Raw genomic sequence first — 15,201 nt, 5'->3', positions numbered from 1 at the left:
CTTACGGTAAGCTATTAAGGTGAGCATCGAAGGCGTCGGAAGCACGAAAGTGGCTGGCACTTTCGCGCCAAATTGTTAAATCGATCGAGACATAGACTATTGGATGAAAAATGTTAATAAAACACTGAAGTGCAATCATTCCTGCAACAGTTTGGTTTTTAAAAATAATGTGTGATAGTCTGTGGTCTGTAAGTTTGGCGTGAAGATTTGCACTACAGGAAGAAGGTTTAATCATCGTCGCCCGCGTGATAGTGAAAAATGAACTATCAATGGAGGCACGCGCAAGTCTGACTGAATCGTTCGTGGGCACGACCGAATTTTGGAGATCACGCTGGTTTATTATGTGACAACATGAAGGTCAGGGATAAAAAGCGTTGCAATAACATTATTTTCAATTAACAGAATACCCATGTTCGCATAAACGTCCCATATGCAAAAACATCAAGCTGAGAAAAGCACAACGCAAGGTTTTGTGGAGCAAAGTACTGCATGTTTTTAGTTTTTTTTTTGAAAATGAAGATATCTTGTACAAAGCTGCACCATGACCTCAAAAGCGATGAAAATGCATATAGGACATTTATGCAAACAGGTGCTGACGACCTACATTCTTTTGAAAAAATATTGCCTAGAAATATTCTTTAAAATTCAATACTCGTGTTTAATTTATTTGCATTGAAGTGGATTGAACAACAATACATTCTTTATCTACATAGGAGTTGTATATTTTTAGATACGCTCTAGCAGCAATTCAATGTAAAACCAGTATGATCCAAATCATAAGTGCTACGGGTTGCCTCAAAATTGGCATGTAAATGCACGATCTCTAGTTATAAATACGTAACATATCCAAAAATGGTGAATATCCATTAACCCTCTACTGCCCATTTTTTGCGAAAATTTATATTTTTCTTTGGTCAGGAGGTCATTTTGAGTTTTTGTTCGCCAAAAAAGTTTACATTTCTTGTTTCATTTTGCCTTCCTCACCTTACTGAGGTAAGGCTTTAAAATCACTCGGAAAATGAACTTTTTAATTAGACCTCCTAGACCTACCTTCATGTGTACATATCGACTCAGAATCACCAGCTGAGCAAATGTATGTGTGTTTGGCTGTATGTAGACATGTGTACCAAATCAATGTCACTGGAATATCTCATCACAGGCTCAACCGATTTTGGCCGGAATGGTTTTAATCGATCCGTCTTAACGTCCCCTATGTTGCTATTTAAATTCATGCAGTGTTATCATGTATTTAAAAAGTGATGTTAAAAAAAACTATTTCATATTAAATTAAAATTATGTTAAAAAGGGTGGTTTTTTCATGAAACCCTCACATGTTATATATTTTTAGAAAGCATATGAGAAGACCTTTTAGGTGGAGTAAGAATTTTTAAGATCTGACTTACCTATCTTAAATTACAAGCAGTTTAAAAAATGGTCTGAATTCACATAACCTCAATTGGTCGGGTCTGATCGCCACGAAAAAGCTGTGTAGAGGGATGCCATTTTCCTCAAAGGCCGTATCTGTGTAATCTTGACAAAAAATCTGTAGGCAGTCTGTTTTATTACTCAGCACTTATTTTTATTAGGATCTCTTAGGTGCTGCGAACGTTAGGGGAGATCCATAAACATGTGGACACTTTAGGCGGGTTGGAATCACTATAAATGAGAGGAAGGCACCGCAGTCGAGCAGTTTTTGACAGTTCGCTCCATAAGAAATACATTGTAGAAAAAAGCAAAAACTGCTCGAATGGAAGTGCTCCATTGTATTAAGTAATATTTTTGTTATTTATATTTTAATTTATCTTGTTTATTTTCTGTTTATATTTCCTGATAGTATTTGGCTATGACTACCACTTCTTATCATTACCTTTTGTCTATTTAGTTTTTAAATGTTTTTACAGCAACTTTTTAATTTTTTATGCATGTTAATTACATTTGCAAAGTCACATAAAACAAGTAACACTTCCAACCCTAAAAATTTCCTAAATTTTAAGAGTTCTTCTTTCCAAGGAGTTATTCCCTACGGCATCGGTGATTTTTGTTTTTTTTTTAATCAAGCTAAAACTTTTTGGTGCCTTCGGTATGCCGAAAGAAACCATTTTGCATTATTAGTTTGTTCATATTATTATCATACAAATATGGCAGCTGTTCATACAAAAATGATATATATAAATTCAAAAATATGTATCTTATGAAGGAATTTTTTGATTGCTTTGGTGTCTTCGGCGAAGTTGTAGGTATGAATAAGAACTACATTGAAAAAAATGATACAAGGTAAACAAAATTTGGTGATTTTTAATTTCACTTTTTGTCACTTAAACTTGATTTGCAAAAAACACTATTTTTAATTTTATTTTTGCAATTCCACTGTGAAACTGTCAACTTTTCCTGCCCTTCTGGAGAAACGAAACGGCCTACTTTTTCCTACCAAAAATAACAGAATGGAAAATTAATACCTTTCAATAACAGTGCTGAAAAGTAACATTTTTCTATATTGTTTTCTTTTGAACGATGAATTTACTAAACACATGAATGTTTGACATAAAATTCCATTAAATAAGCGTTTTTCTGAATTGCAAAAAATGTTGATTTTTTCAGCACTCGTCGTATTTATCCATTTCGGTAAACCTCGTTGGATAAATGTACAACTCGTGCTGAAAAAATCTTCTTTTTGCAACTTGTTGCATAAACTACTATTATCATCTGATATGTTTTAAGGGACACCAAATGCCAACTTTTCAGAAATTTCCAGAACGGGCAAAGCATGTTTGATTCTATGTTGATTTTTTTTCAAAAAATCGAAATATTGGTCGCAAAAATCGAATTTGCAATCAAAAAGTACTTTAGTGAAATTTTGATAAAGTTCCTCTTTTTCAAGTTATAGAAATTTGTAGGTAATTTTTTTGAAAAGTTATTATTTTTGTTTAAATTAATGCCTATGTTTACCCACTTTTGAAAAAAATATTTTTGAAAGTCTGAGAAAAATCTCAATACACTCAAACCCGGATGGTTTGACACTAACTGTTGTCAAACGAACGGGGTCACTTTTTAGTTTGACACCCCTTTTACACGGAGTTTACACACGCTACCAAACGTTTGTTTTCATAATGTGCGTGAGCGCCGTGTAAAAAGTGACAGTTCGTCACTTTTCAGTTTAACTCTGACCAACCAACGGCAAGACGACCATATGGGGCAAGAGGAACAATCGCTCGTACGGCAGTAATTTTTACAATTTTGATTATTTCCAGTATGAGGAATAGTTGCTAGCAATGCAATCAGCTGATTCTACCACCACATAACCACCAAAACGACGTAAAAGCCACGGGGCTTAAGATTGAATGAAGTTTTTTTCAAAACCTTTGTTTTCTTAATAAATTTGAAAGTACAACATAAGGCTTAGGGTTCGTTTTTAAGGCCCATTTTATCAAAATACTATTTTTCCTAGATCAGTAGTGTCCCTACCAATGACTTGCACCTATTATACAGTATGATTTAACTTTTGGTTATTTTTGTTGAGAGCTTTTAAAAAATCATGTTCAGGTGGGGCAAGTGTACCATATGGATTTTTAGTATGGAAAAAATACGAGTTGCTGCTACAACATATTTTATTAGGAAATAAAGTACTTAAAACTTATAAACAATTGTTAAAAAAAAATTGTCCATGCAAAATATAATGATATTATGAAAATTTTCTATTTATCATCTAAGTAATATTTTTTTCGTAAGAACGATCAAATTTTTAGTGAAATATTTTTTTTAATTTAAAAACGAAAGAAACGTTTCAAATACATTCTAATCTGATGTATCTAAGTGATAACAGTTCAATTGTTAGCAAATTAACATGTTGTTTCATGCATTTTTCGTCTTGCCCCACTAGTTGAGTAGAACGCACGGAAAATCAAAAATTTTAAAATCATTTTTTACATTAAAAAACAGGATTTTTTAAAAACTTGTTCTTTCAAAGTCGCAGTCAATCAAACCATCCACATTAACGACCCCCGGGTCTTTTATGGTCTCTATTGCATGTTTCTGCTCGAACCTAGGAGTCCGAAGGCTTGAATGGGGAGAGCACCCAAACCTCTTTTACTCCAAGGAACCTTCCACCCCAGTGTTTGAACTGACGACCTTTGGATTCTGAGTCCAACCGCCGCCAGCGATTCCACCGGAGTAGGCTTGGTTTGGTGTGTTGTTTGTACTTATGGCATGGAGACGACTCCTACACCTGGAATGACTTAACGACCTAACAACCAAAGCCGGGACTGACATTTTACTTCCTCATCCGATGGAAGGTTGCAGCAGATGGGAATCGAACCCAGAATCATCCGCTTACAAAGCGGACAGCGTAACCATTCGGCCACACACTGCTCAGTCAAGACCTGGAATAAGATGATTATAAAAAATCCGACAGATTTTTTAACGTTTTTAATGGGTTATAACGACCATTTCCTTAGCTTTTTACACTTGCCCCACTTTCCCCTACATACGAAAAAAGTGTCAAACGATTCTCAACGAGGTTACCGGGTCTACTTGACCACTACCAGCCTAGAAGGTTGAGAATCGCTGCCTTAGGGCAATGTTTCTCGCAAATCAAAAAGGGGTCGGGGCGACTGCTGCGTAAGTTGGCGGAGAATTACCCTAATATCAGTTGTTTTCGTAGTTTCATGAATACAGATTTTTTGTTGCAAAAATCTCTGTGCATCAGACGATCATTTATGTGAATACGTTCCATATAGGGGAGTTTGGGGTAATATGGACAGTGGGGGTAATTTGGACACCCCTTTAAAAATCACGTTTTCTTCGGATATAAAGTGAAAACGGCAATTTAAGTGATAAGGCTAGTACTAGTAATGGCCTAGGAGTATGAATAAACCAAAAAAGTTGGAATAGGTTAAGTAGTTTTGGTATAATATGTAAAAGATTCCAAAGGCCGGTTGGCCCCGCCTTAAGTTCTAATATTTGAGGGTTGGGAAATAAGGTTTTGCAGGGGTTATATGGCAAAAAAGAAGTCAATTTTTGTTTAAGGGGGTTGCTTGGACGATGCCTGAGATATGTACGTATAAAAATTGTGCATTTTATCCATTTTTTCATCAAAAATTGCAATTTATGATAGAACATGCTATGGGGGTAATTTGGACATGGCTTGTGGGGTAATTTGGACATACCTGAAAGTCTACCTGTCAGGTAAAAAAAGTAACTGTCATGGTTGGTTGAGTTTTTAAAGGGATTTTGTTAAATTTAGAGGGATTTAAAATGTCAAAACACTCAAAAAGGAATGTGGACAATGAGAACTTTCACAAAACCCCTTTTTTAATTTAGATAAATTTATTCCAATATTCGAAATGATGAAAATCTGTTTACTGTACATTTGGCGTTCAACTAGACTCTAATGTTGATTGCTTTTAATTAATTTCTTTGACATTTCTAATTTCTATGCTGGTTTATAATATTATTTAAATTTGAAGGGCCACAGAATGTAAAATTAAAAAAAATATGGATAGTTTCAGGTTAATTAGTTCTATATAAAGATTGATTTATATAAATCTAAACGATGCCTTAATGACTAAAAACTATACTTGTGCCTAATCCAAAATCAATGTTTAAATCATTTCAGAAATAATGATTAAATTATGTATACTACACTGAACAATTTGTTATGTTCCTATTGAAATATAGTTGTATCACAAAATCATTATTTAAACCTTTTATGAAATATTGTGAGCAAAACAACATTTCAAAATATAAAGCAATTATAAAACCAGGTTATCCTTCAAACATGCTCAAAAAATCAAATGTTAAACTTATTCTTCAACATGTGTCCAAATTACCCCACAAAAGATGTCCATATTACCCCACAAGGTATGTCCATATTACCCCACAATGTATGTCCATATTACCCCACAAGGCATGTCCAAATTACCCCATAGGGGTGTTCATATTACCCCCACACAAAAATGTGGGGGTAATTTGGACACCTTTTAATTTTTGCGATAAAAATGGGTTTTTCATCAAAATTTATCGAAATGAATGACATTTTTCTATCAAATATGGTCTCTATTATCCTCTGGTGTCATCCACATTCCTTTAAAATATCCATACAGCCCGTGGCAGAGCAATTTCCTTAGGGTGTCCAAATTACCCCACACTCCCCTACTTGAGTGTAAGAAACTCTCTGTGCATCAGAATCTGGTTAATGTTGAGAACTATGTTTTATTAGCTTTCGACGTTTTGAAATACTTAAAAGAATTTAAAGTAAGTAAACGTTATTTATGTGCTGAAAAAAAATATGACTTTATTATGAATTCATTTGTGAATCTAATCGCTTGTTGTAAATACATGTTAATTTAATAATATACATTACATTACAGAATCTGTGATTGGTCATTTGAATCATGGTTCACTAATTTTATTATAAGAAGTAACATTGTCAGGAGTCAAACTAGCTTACTGGTGCTTCTATAGTTTCATTTTATTCATTCATTTCCTCATCTGAAGCAGCCTCCATCTCCATTTGCTTCGCGATTTTCCTGGGGTCATATTCTGTAAATTATTTAAAAAATTTATTCATGTTTTCATCGATGATACTATGTCTCATCCTTACCCTGATCGTACTCTTCCGGTGCACGAGCCTTTCGCTCCTTTTCCAGCGTTTGCAGATACTCCTGCTCAGCCGCGTCACAAGCCGCTGCAAAAAAAAAAAATGATTTTCACATGATTGTGATGTAATTTTTGAGACGTTTCCATGTAAACTTACACTTGCACTGGAACAGCTTCGGCCTCTCGTCGATGGTGTCCTCCTGGCGGTGCAACGTGCGAACTTTAAGCTTCATTTCACGCGATTTCGCCTCCAGGATCTTTTCGCGACGGTTCTCACGTTCCAGCATCTAGAATAGATATTAGTTGAAATTTTGGAAGCATTTTTCGAGCATAGAATCCGTACCGCCGTCAGCAGCGGCTTATCGTTCTTGATGGACGTCATGTTGTCGGACATCTCCAGCAGGAAGGTCGCCCCCTTGGTGCTTCCCGCCCCCACCAAATATCCGGCCTCGTGTGCACGCAAGCACTTGAGGCTCTCATCGCACACCTTGATGCTCAGGATGGGTTCACTCTGCTGCTGAAGCAGGTCCCACGCGTCCAGTACGCCGTCGACGCGACTCACGTAGAAGATGGAGTAGCGCGTCGGGTTCCAAACGCCATCGGTCAGCATGACCGAGTGGTGCTTCGTCCAGATGATGGAACTCTCGCGGCAGTCCTCGGACCAGATGCGCGCGATCCAGTCGCCGATGGTGAGAAAGTTCTTCACGAAGGCCGGATTGCGCGTCAGCGAGTAGATCGGACCGGTGTGGCATTGCAGCTGGAATGAGGGGAGGAATGTTAGTCATGGTTGTTGAAAGTTGTTGGATCACGATTGGATTACCCTGAAGACAATCTTCTCCTGCGGAGACTTGCCCTTACGGTTGCACGAGAACAGCATGCCTTGCTCAGTTCCGCACATGAATCTCGTAGGAATCGACGTTTCATACTCTAGACAGCTGACGCCGTACGACCGAGATAGATCCTGCTCGTCCGACTTGATCGGATCCATCAGTAGCGTATCGATCGGCTGGGACAGCTTACGGGTGTCCCACCACATGACCTGGCTGTCGGAAGACCCCGAGAAGAACTCCGTGCCGCTCTTGGAGTTGATCCAGAGCGTCGAGTTGACCGGAGATCGATGGGAATGTTCACGCTCACTGATCATTACCGGCGCCTTCTCGTTACGAGTGTCCCAAGCGGCTACCTGACCGTTGTACATACCGCTGACCAGCGTAGTCGGATCCTTCTGATTGTACTCCAAGCAGATCATCGAGCTGTGTGGAGTGAATCTCAAAAGAGGAGCGTTTGGATTCTCCGTTTCCCAAATGTAAGAACAAACAGCTTTGCCCGAGGCCTCCCGGAAGTTCATATTGCAATGCGAGACGGCGATCTTCGATCCTCCATCTGGTGACCAGGACAAATGTGTTACAGGTTGCTTGTAGATCGCCGGATCGCGGTACACGTTCAACGTCCTAGAGCTACTCTTCTCCATCAATGGAGCAGGGTCCAACCCCTCAAAGTAATTCTCATAGATGTTAACCGCATTGTTCTGATAGATACAGTGCTCCATCGGCTTCGTCAACCCCGTCAACTGCGTCACATAGTTCTCGTCCTTCTCGATCTTCCGCCGATACCGCACCGTCTGCTCCGGATCCAGATAGTTCACGTCCTTTGGCCATCCTCCCTCCGAGTGCAATATCCCTCGATTTTCAAACTCCGCACTCTCCGTGTTGACGGCACTCAAGGACATCTGCCTGCTGTACTGCGTCCCCAAATGGACCGGATCCCGCAGGATGTACTCCTTGAAAAACTCATGGTTCGCGGCCTCCGTAAACTCGACCTTGTTCTTGTCCGAAAACAGACACTGTCGACCAAACTCGCGCCGTTCCTTCTGGTACGCGTACTCGATGTCCATCGCGTGAAATTCCGTCCGTCCGCGATCGATTTTTCCCGGATTTGAAGAAATTTTTCTGTCAAGGTTGTTTACTTCCGCTCAACGAGCCTCGGGCGCGGTAGCGTAGTAACCGCGACTTGATTGATTCGTGTGTAGGACACATGCCAAGCCAGCAAGGCGCTGTTGTTGTTTGCGACCATGTGCGCGTGTCCTCGAGCACGTGGTTGGTAGGTTTCACGTGGTTTTACTGTTGTTTGTTTACGTGGTACGCGCAGTGATCAACAGGTTGACTACGAGTTGTTTTAGTTAGGGCTTGAAAATAAAGTCCTCTTCTCTTTGCAAATCTGGATATTCTGGAGGAAGTTTAAGTTCTTAGGCATTTTAACCAGTTTATTGTTTTCAGTATTGATACAATATTTACAATTATTTCATGAAAATTCGAATATATTAGGAATATAACATGTTATTTTATGTCACAATTGTCCACAAACCCCCCCTCTAATAAACCTTAATCTTCCCCTCAACCTCCTTCGCACCCGCAACGACACACTCCGCCACGGAGTACACCGTCTGGAACCGAACCGGTGACTTGCGCTTGACGACCAACTTCACGGCGCAACGCTCCAGCAGAATGCGCCACTTGAGCTTGCCCTTTTCCTCATCACTCATGTTCAAAAACTTGTCCACCTTACAAGCGAGCGTCTCCTCGGCCACCTGGTTCATCAACCGGCAGTTGGCCAGCGTCCCGGTGTGGTCCGTCAGGTCGATACGAATGTCGAAGTAAGACACGATGTTGGCCGGATTGTACGCGCACTCGGGTCGCGAGCAACGATCGTCGGTTGCCCGCACGAAGGACTTGCACGTTTGGCAGGTGCGGCCAATAAGTCGGGAGCAGCCGTCAAGGTCGAACTTGGTTACGACGGCGTAACAGAGTGCGGTGAACTGGTCCTCGTCGCTTTTCAGGTCTCCTTCGGCTCGGTCCCAAATCTGCTGCACACTCATCACGGTCGTTATGACGGAAGCTGGTTGAAGGAGAAGAAGTTGTTAGGGTGGTCTACCTTTGAATCTGCAAGAAGTAACTTACTGTTGATAGCACTGGTCGTTGCGCTGAATGCGACATCAGAGTCCTGTAGCGGAACTCTCATCACGCTGACCAGCAGCCGGTCGGCCTGCTCGCAGGCTGGATCTTCGGTGATGATGGTTTTCGAGCTCATCCCGAGACAGATGGACTTGAAGTATTCGTTGTACTCAATTCTGACGTCCGTCATCAGCAAAATCGTCGTCAGCGGGGTCCACTTGTCGATCCGTTCGACGTACTCGTTACTCCAGAACTTCATCGACATCCCGCTATGGGTCGCGTCCATCACGATCACCTCCCTGAGGTTTTTGATCTTGCCAGTTTTCGCGACCACAATCTGCTTCTTGGGTCGAACGCATCGAACCACCGCCAAAATGTTGACGCTCTGGCCATTGTGGCTATGCCCTCCGGCGGCAATATCCGCCAGCTGGTACGTATTCGTTGCATCCACCGGGGCAACCGTGACCAACCGTCGCATCTGCTCCAACCCCGATCCCTCATGGAGCTTGATGTTGGCGCCATCCTGCAGCGCGTTCAACTTCAAACTGTACGGCGAGGTCGACCGGGGTGCGAACTGTTCCGACCGATCGCTGCTCGAAGACAGAACCTTGGCCTTGCTCACGTTCACCACGTCACCGATGTGGAACAAGCTGTCGAACGAATCGATGGCCACTTGGGACGCCCAAACCGTACAGTTGATGGTGTCCCGCTCGCTGTCCCGGAGCGTCAAGGTTATGACCCCGCGGGTGCCATCGTCGCGGCCACCACACGTCGCCATCGTCGTAGATTCCATATACTTTGGGTCACTTTTGGCAATGACCACGCCGATCAGGATAAAGTTCTGCGAGTCCTGACAGAGCTGGTGGATTCGCTTCGTTACCACAATATCCGTGGACATTTTGATAAAATGTTTTTGAAAGAAATTTAAACTTTTTGTAACGGAACACGGAACCTTGGTCTGAACTTCAAAACAAGATCTGAAGCTTTCTAAAGTGAGGTTAGGTTGAGATCTATCACGTGATCGGAGTTGGCGTTGATCGCGGAGCATGAACTGTCATATCGTCGTTTCTATCCCTTGGTGAACCAAAGGGGACCATTTCCGCTTCCTGTGTTATTATTTATTTAGTTTTGAAAATCATCTGATAGTTTTACAAGATATTTTTCGATCCAATTTACCAATCATCACTATGTTTTAAAATGTTTTTCTTGTGCCCTTAGCTCAGAAACAAAAATCTGTTAGTATTTATTCCATAATTCTATTGTAATCAATTTGAAGAACCTGTTAACGTACGTGTAATTGCTAATGGGCTTATATTGAATGAGACTTGAGCTAAAAAAATGTTTCGTCATCTGGGGCGAATCGGGACTACAGTTTGAATAGGGACAGCAGGTTTTAGAGTACAGTCCAGACTGGATTATCCAAAGGCCTCGGAAAAATTTCACTTCGAATAATCGTACCACGAAAAAAATTTTTTTTTCGTTGTCTAATTTTTTATTGTTGAGCATAGGTATGACCCCTAAACTACGCTAAAATTATATCCAGGTTTTTAAGCGAAGATGGCGTTCGATTGGAGAACGTCCGAACTGTCAAAATCACGCAGTAGCACCAACATTAGGAAAAATGTGGCGGTCATGCCATGGCACACTTTTTTCGAAATGTTGGTACCACTGCGTGATTTTGAAATTTCGGGCGTTCACCATTCGAATGCCATTTTCGCTTAAAAATCTGGAAAGAATTTTTAAATCCAATATGGCGGCTAAAATGGCGGTGATGCAATATTCAAAAAATGCATTTTATTTTTTAAAGGCAATCAACAACTCAAATTGGACTAAAATGGGATCGTAGAACTCAAATTTTATGTTAAAAACAAGAAAATGAAAATATACGAAAACATTTTTTTTTGTTCGTGATTCGATTATCCGAAGTCCCATACAAACCATCGGATAATCGAACTTCGGATAATCGAGACTTCGGATAATCGAGACTTCGGATAATCGAGGCTTCGGATAATCGAGTCTGGACTGTACTTTAAAGCTTCACAGGAAAAAAAAAATGATGGTAATATTCATCAGGAAATGGTGACAGATTTTGTGGCAAAAAAATGAATAATTTTACCCCAGAAAATGATGAATTTTCATCAGTTTTTGATGAATATTCATCAGGTTCACATTTTAACACATTTTTTATGTAATATTACTCAGAAAAAGATGTAATATTCAACCTACCAAATTTTCAACATTTCAAAATTCAACTGTTTTTTTCTGGGTTGAAATTCGGAGACCGTTGCACTATTTTTGTTAATCTATGTTTGTTCTATCCGAAACCAATCAAAACTATCAAAATATTGTACAGTAACAAGGCTAAAACAGCTGTCCTAATTCATGGTTCTCGATTCTCAAAAAAAAGAGCTTAATATCACAAAATGCTTAAACTGTGACGCTTTCAGAACACAATACAAAACCTTTCTAAAAGTTTTACGTCAATCTTTCCAACGTTTTGGTCATGGATTAAAAATATTTTAAAAGTTTAAAGTGCCCAAGGATTATTTTTTGAAACATGAATCACAGCTGATTCGAGACAATCGTATTAAAATGATTTCTGAATGATACATTCTCCAGCGACAAAAATTACACGTTTTGGCAGGTTTTGGCTAATAGGCCAAATAGTTTAAATATTTATTCGTTGTTGAATTGGTCCAAATATCAATCGCAGCAGGATTAACAATGACCAATGTTTAACATGAGCAGTTCTCTAGGATTTCGGTCATTCGATTTTTTTTTTTGTATTTTTTAATTCGACTGAAACTTTTTTGGTGCCTTCGGTATGCCTAAGGCTACCAACTCTTGCTGAGCAAAAATCCGTATCCGAGATTTTTTTTATTGAAAAGGTCTTATAACATGTGAAACACAACAGTTTATGGGACCTTTAAAAAAAACTCTAGATTTGTTAATGCATATGTTCAAATCTGGAGTTTTTTTTTAAAAGGTCCAATAAACCAAATTTTAAGTTTTTGCTTTTTGGGTGTTTTTTAATACCCCTGACTCAAGGCGGTTTCAAAAACACCCAAAAAGCAAAAACTGGAAATTTGGTTTATTGGACCTTTTCAAAAAAAAACTCCAGAAATGTTTTCACAGGTTTTAGGAAGCCTTTGGAAATGGATAAATATATTTAGTAAGGAATTTCTAAAAGAACAATTCTAGAGTTTTTCAAAGATCCTATCAACATATGAAAGACAATAGTTCAAAAACTCTAGAATTATTGATACTCAAGTATGAATTGAAACCCCGGAAAACTCTTCCTTTTGAAATCAATCACAGAAAAATAAACATTTCTAGTTAACAAAAGCTTCGACCAAATCAAAAAGCAAAAAGCAAAGCAATCCACTTTTACGACCCCAGGTTTTTGTGGTCTCTTTTAGGCAAATTAAAAAAACAATTCAATGATTAAAAAGTTGTTAAAATTCCGTACAAATCCGTATTATGCGTAAAATTCCCTACAAAAATTCCGGCCTGTTAAAAATCCGCGAAGAGGTTCGAAAATCCGTATGCTAAGGAAAAAATCCGTACAGTTGGTAGCCTTAGGTATGCCTAAAGAAGCCATTTTGCATCATTAGTTTGTCCATAAAGTTTTCCATACAAATTTGGCAGCTGTCCATACAAAAATGATGTATGAAAATTTAAAAATCTGTATCTTTTGAAGGAATTTTTTGATCGATTTGGTGTCTTCGGCAAAGTTGTAGGTATGGATACAGACTAGGGACCTACATAGGGAAATGAAATGTTCTGGGAGAAATTTCAAACACCCAAAGTCATTCAAATTTAAGGTTGAAAAACTTGTAGTTTTTCTTTCGTGCTGGCACTTTTTTTTATACCGAACAAGCACAAACATAACAAAAACTTCCAGATTATTATCAACAACAGTTTTACAATACTTGTAATTGTTATAAGTGTCGTTTTTTTGCCAAAACTATTTTAAATTGATTCCAACCTTGTTCTTGCATTATCTTGTTGCTTGATTGGAACCCCGATTTGACAGTTGGATTGGAACCCTGAGAGTGACATTTCGCCTCTCCATATAGGCTCTCTAATACAGACTACACTGAAAAAAAATGATACACTGTAAAAAAAATTTGGTGATTTTTTTATTTAACTTTTTATCACTAAAACTTGATTTGCAAAAAAAACACTATTTTTATTTTTTTTTATTTTTTGATATGTTTTAGAGGACATAAAATGCCAACTTTTCAGAAATTTCCAGGTTGTGCAAAAAATCTTTGACCGAGTTATGAATTTTTTAATCAATACTGATTTTTTCAAAAAATCGAAATTTTGGTCGCAAAAAAATTTCAACTTCATTTTTCGATGTAAAATTAAATTTGCAATCAAAAAGTACTTTAGTGAAATTTTGATAAAGTGCACCGTTTTCAAGATAAATCCATTTTTAGGTAACTTTTTTGAAAATTGTCGCAGTTTTTCATTTTTTTAAAATAGTGCACATGTTTGCACACTTTTGGAAAAAATATTTTTAAAAGCTGAGAAAATTCTCTATATTTTAGTTTTTCGGACTTTGTTGATACGATCTTTAGTGCTGAGATATTGCAATGCAAAGGTTTAAAAACAGGAAAATTGATGTTTTCTAAGTCTCACCAAAACAACCCACCATTTTTTATTGTCGATATCTCAGCAAGTAATGGTCCGATTTTCAATGTTAATATATGAAACATTTGTGAAATTTTCCGATCTTTTCGAAAACATTTTTTTCAAAATTTTTAAACCAAGACTAACATTTTAAAAGGGCGTCATATTGAATGTTTGGCCCTTTTGAAATGTTAGTCTTGATTTGAAAATTTTGAAAATATATCGACTTAAAAAAAATTCTATTGTCGTTACGTGTAGAAAATTCAATTTCCAATTTTAAATTGTTATAATACTTTAGTTTTTGACAGATTCTGATATCAGACGAGACATACACAGAAAAAAATATTCCTGTAAATTTACATTATTTATCATGTATCAAAAGGTACCATGATAAATGATGTATATTTTCTTTAGGTTCATTGGAAATTTACATTAGTTTTGAAAATTTACATTAGTATTGGAAATTTACATTAGTTCAAACCAACTAATTCTGATTGGGAATGAGAAGCTCGACTTGGATTGCAGTAGAAAATGAGTGGGCCTATGTTCTATTTTAAAATTATTGAAGCGGGCACAGCAAAAGGAAATTCTGATTTTACAAAGTTGGTTTACAGGTAGGAGACGCTTTCTCGTCGACGGCCAAGTGGAATAATGCTGGACTGGAATCGAACAGACGACGAGTAGGATGTTCGGGGTTACTGCTGCTACCCGTTGCTGACTTAGCCATCTCCGCATTTCATGAACGAGCGGCTAAAGCATCAACTTGTTCAGGTCGAGACCCAGACAGTGGGTCAGCGAAGTATGAGAGCGATAGAAAGAGAACCAAAAATAACTATTTTTAGTTCGGGTAGTTTTGAAGTCAACGTTTGGCAAAAATACATTGGATATATGATTTACATTGAATAGGAATTTACAGGAAGCAACACGGGTAGAAATTCATCAGATTTGAGTTTCCATGCTCAACGTTTCCATTAGACTCATGATTTACATTAGATTTAGATTTACATTGGAGTAATTT

At 38.4% G+C, this 15,201-nt stretch overlaps 2 protein-coding genes across 2 annotated transcripts; both read right to left on the bottom strand.

Moving 5' to 3' along the window:
- Positions 1-6,323: 6,323 nt before the first annotated feature.
- LOC6040037 (dynein intermediate chain 3, ciliary) lies at positions 6,324-8,543 on the bottom strand. Its single transcript, XM_001849459.2, has 5 exons — positions 7,415-8,543; positions 6,938-7,351; positions 6,752-6,881; positions 6,599-6,682; positions 6,324-6,537 (listed from the first exon to the last, which is right to left on the bottom strand). The coding sequence occupies exons 1-5, from the start codon at positions 8,486-8,488 to the stop codon at positions 6,467-6,469; spliced, it is 1,773 nt and encodes a 590-aa protein (XP_001849511.1). The 5' UTR covers positions 8,489-8,543; the 3' UTR covers positions 6,324-6,466.
- A 422-nt stretch (positions 8,544-8,965) lies between these two features.
- On the bottom strand, positions 8,966-10,443 carry LOC6040041 (protein hold'em). Its single transcript, XM_001849458.2, has 2 exons — positions 9,552-10,443; positions 8,966-9,489 (listed from the first exon to the last, which is right to left on the bottom strand). The coding sequence occupies exons 1-2, from the start codon at positions 10,441-10,443 to the stop codon at positions 8,966-8,968; spliced, it is 1,416 nt and encodes a 471-aa protein (XP_001849510.2).
- Between the last annotated feature and the right edge of the window lie 4,758 nt (positions 10,444-15,201).

This window comes from Culex quinquefasciatus, chromosome 2 (genome assembly GCF_015732765.1).
Source record: "Culex quinquefasciatus strain JHB chromosome 2, VPISU_Cqui_1.0_pri_paternal, whole genome shotgun sequence".
NCBI lineage: Eukaryota > Metazoa > Arthropoda > Insecta > Diptera > Culicidae > Culex > Culex quinquefasciatus.
Note: the sequence above shows the minus strand (reverse complement) of the source record. Positions and strands in the feature narration are given on the sequence as shown.